The following is a 2938-nucleotide window of genomic DNA, read 5'->3' as shown; positions in this document are numbered from 1 at the left end:
GCAGCAGCTCTCTCTTGCTGCTGGCAGATTGTGCTCAGGTCCCACGAGTGGTTCTGTCATGGCCTGGAGCTGGAACACGCTGAACTAAATTGCTCCTCAGCGGAGTTCATTTTGATTCCTCCTATAGCTGCAGTTCCAGAAAAACCTGCCCTGTATCCTTAGTGTCTGGAAATAGATGCTGATTCTGCAGGACCAGAGCTGGCTGAATCCCCCAGTCCATAGTTTCTTAGTAAGTTGAGGGGTTGGAATGGGCCCTAGAGATCATCCAGTGCCAACCCCCTGCCCCTGGAGAGCTGAGCTGCTTGTCCCATTCCCTGATGTCAGTCATGGTCAACGAGGAACTAAGGTGTTCCTGGGACTTCATCTCTCCTGAAGGTCGAGGTGTGGCTCAGTCGGCTCCTAGACACCATGAGGGCCACCGTGAGAGCTGAGATGACAGCAGCTGTTGTGGCATATGAGGAGAAGCCAAGGGAACAGTGGATCTTTGACTACCCTGCCCAGGTACTGCCACTGCTCCTGGGGGCACCAGGGAAGGGTGGTGTGTGCCTTCCCCTTGGGTCATAGAGCCATCAAGTTTGGAGGAGACCTCTAGGATCAGCAAGTCCAGCCCTTAACCTGTCACTGCTGGAACCCCTAAACCCAAACCCAGACCCTCCAGGCCCACATCCAGACACTTCTTCAACACCTCCAGGGATGGTGACTCCACCACCTCCCTGGGCAATTCCCTATTCCAGTGCTTGAACACCCTCACAGAGGTGTGGCTGGGATTGCCCTGACCAGGAGTAGGACCTTGCACTGATCCAGCCTCTTTCCCCAGGTGGCTCTTACGTGCACCCAGATCTGGTGGACAACTGAGGTGGGAATTGCCTTCTCCAGGATGAAGGAAGGCTACGAGAAAGCCATGAAGGAGTACCACAAGAAGCAGGTGGCCCAGTTGAACACCCTGGTGACCATGCTGGTAGGACAGCTCTCCAAGGGAGACAGGCAGAAAATCATGACCATATGCACCATTGACGTGCACGCTCGGGATGTGGTGGCTAAGATGATAGCACAGAAGGTTGGTGGTCAGAGCTCAACACAGTCCTGTGCTGGGTGTGGGAGGGGATTTACAGAGTGATAGACCAGGCACTCCTGTCACTGCCTGGCTCAGTGGTCATGATGGACCCCAGGGAGGTGCCCATGTGTGGGGTCTGTTACCCCTTGTACAAGCTCCAGAGTTGTGGTCAGTGTGGCCAGAATAACCTGATGATAATAACAAAACCTGACACATGGCCATGTTTACCTGAGATGTTTGTGGTGAGGAGGCACAGAGCCACTACCACCTTGCAGTGTTGGCTGTGCCATGGCCACACAGCACCAAGGGCCACTTGCCACATATACACCAGGAGTGCCAGCACAGCCCTGTGTCTTGTGGCCAAGGCACGTGGCTGATGGCACTGTGCTGGGAGGCTGCTAGATGCAGGCTTGGTGTGGGGCCACCTTGGCCTGGTGTGGGGCCACAGGGACTCCCTTGTCTATCACACCTCTCCCCCACCTCTCTCCAGCCCTGGCAGGGAGTTGCAGAGAGCCATGAGGTGACCCCTGAGCCTCTTCTCCAGGCTAACCAACCCAACTCCCTCAGCCCTTGCCCATGTGCTCTGCCCTTTGCTGCCCTCGCTGCCCTTGGCTGGACTCGCTCAGTGCCTCAATGGCCTTTGGGCAGTGAGTGCCCAAAGCTGAGCACAGCACTGAGCTGGGACCTCCCCAGTGCCCAGTGCAGGGGGATGACACTGCCCTAGTGCTGCTGCCACACTCTGCTGAGCCAGGCCAAGGTGCCCTTGGCCTCCTTGACCACCTGTGCACACTGTTGGCTCACGCTGAGCTGTGCCACCAGCATTCCCATTTCCCTTTCTGCCACTGCAGGTGGACAACTCCCAGTCCTTCATCTGGCTGTCACAGCTCCGGCACAGATGGTCGGATGAGGAGCAGCACTGCTTTGCCAACATCTGTGATGCTCAGTTCTTGTATTCCTATGAATACCTTGGCAACACCCCTCGGCTTGTGATCACCCCCCTGACAGACAGGTCAGTCCCTGGGCAGCACCAGCACAGCTGGGCAGTGCCATACACTTGGAGCAAGAGCTGCTAACCAGAGAGGGTCCCAGCAGTCACCATCCCTGGAGGTGTTTAAGAAGTGTCTGGATCTGGCCCTGGAGGATATGGTTTAGGGGTTACAGCAGTGACAGGTTCAGGATTGGACTTGAACTTAAAGGTCTCTCCCAACCCTGATGATTCTGTGATTCTAAGAAGGGCAAAGTGCTTCCCAGAGAGCACTGTCCTACCTCCTGTCCCTGCAGCCCAACAGTGACCTGTGAGACCTAGGCTTAGTTTTCTTTTCCTTCATCCCTTGCTGTGAAAGGTGTTACATCACCCTGACCCAGTCCCTGCACCTGACCATGAGTGGAGCACCTGCAGGCCCTGCAGGCACTGGCAAGACAGAGACCACGAAGGATCTGGGACGTGCCCTGGGCATCATGGTGTATGTGTTCAACTGCTCTGAGCAGATGGACTACAAGGTGAGGCTCCCCCTCAGCCACAGTGCCAGAACATGTGTTGGGGTGGGGGTGTACCAGGCCTGATGAGGGTAATCCAGCCAAGCTGGCTTTGATCCACCCCCTCTCCTCAAATCCATGCTGCATTCCTCTCTGCTGAACACCTTTGCTTCCTCCTCCCTTGCCTTCTCTTAGCCTTGACCAAGGTTCTTCATGAGGCACAGCCCTGAGCTGTGTTCTCTGCCCTGTTCTGCCTTTCCCTTCCCTTCTGGAGTTGGATTTCATGTGAAGTGCTTCAAAACCTTGGACCTGTTCAGCTGAGACTGAGGCTGTGCTGATCCTGTGACCTTGGCACACTCAGCCTGCCAGACCCTGCTGTGGGGAGGGACCTCTCCTGGTTCCCTAAGG

At 56.0% G+C, this 2938-nt stretch overlaps 1 protein-coding gene across 1 annotated transcript in view; it reads left to right on the top strand.

Annotated features, from left to right (window-relative positions):
- Positions 1 to 2938, top strand: part of LOC103801403 (dynein heavy chain 9, axonemal-like) — a gene marked incomplete at both ends in the record, with an annotated part of 73826 nt that overhangs the window by 11807 nt on the left and 59081 nt on the right. Inside the window, 4 exons of the mRNA XM_009073816.1 lie at positions 376 to 501; positions 818 to 1057; positions 1903 to 2063; positions 2398 to 2554. Coding sequence (XP_009072064.1) covers positions 376 to 501; positions 818 to 1057; positions 1903 to 2063; positions 2398 to 2554 — 684 coding nt within the window. The remainder of the gene's footprint in view (positions 1 to 375; positions 502 to 817; positions 1058 to 1902; positions 2064 to 2397; positions 2555 to 2938) is intronic.

Source organism: Acanthisitta chloris, unplaced genomic scaffold (assembly GCF_000695815.1).
Source record: "Acanthisitta chloris isolate BGI_N310 unplaced genomic scaffold, ASM69581v1 scaffold84, whole genome shotgun sequence".
In the NCBI taxonomy this organism is placed as follows: domain Eukaryota; kingdom Metazoa; phylum Chordata; class Aves; order Passeriformes; family Acanthisittidae; genus Acanthisitta; species Acanthisitta chloris.
This window is presented reverse-complemented; position numbering and strand designations above follow the sequence as displayed.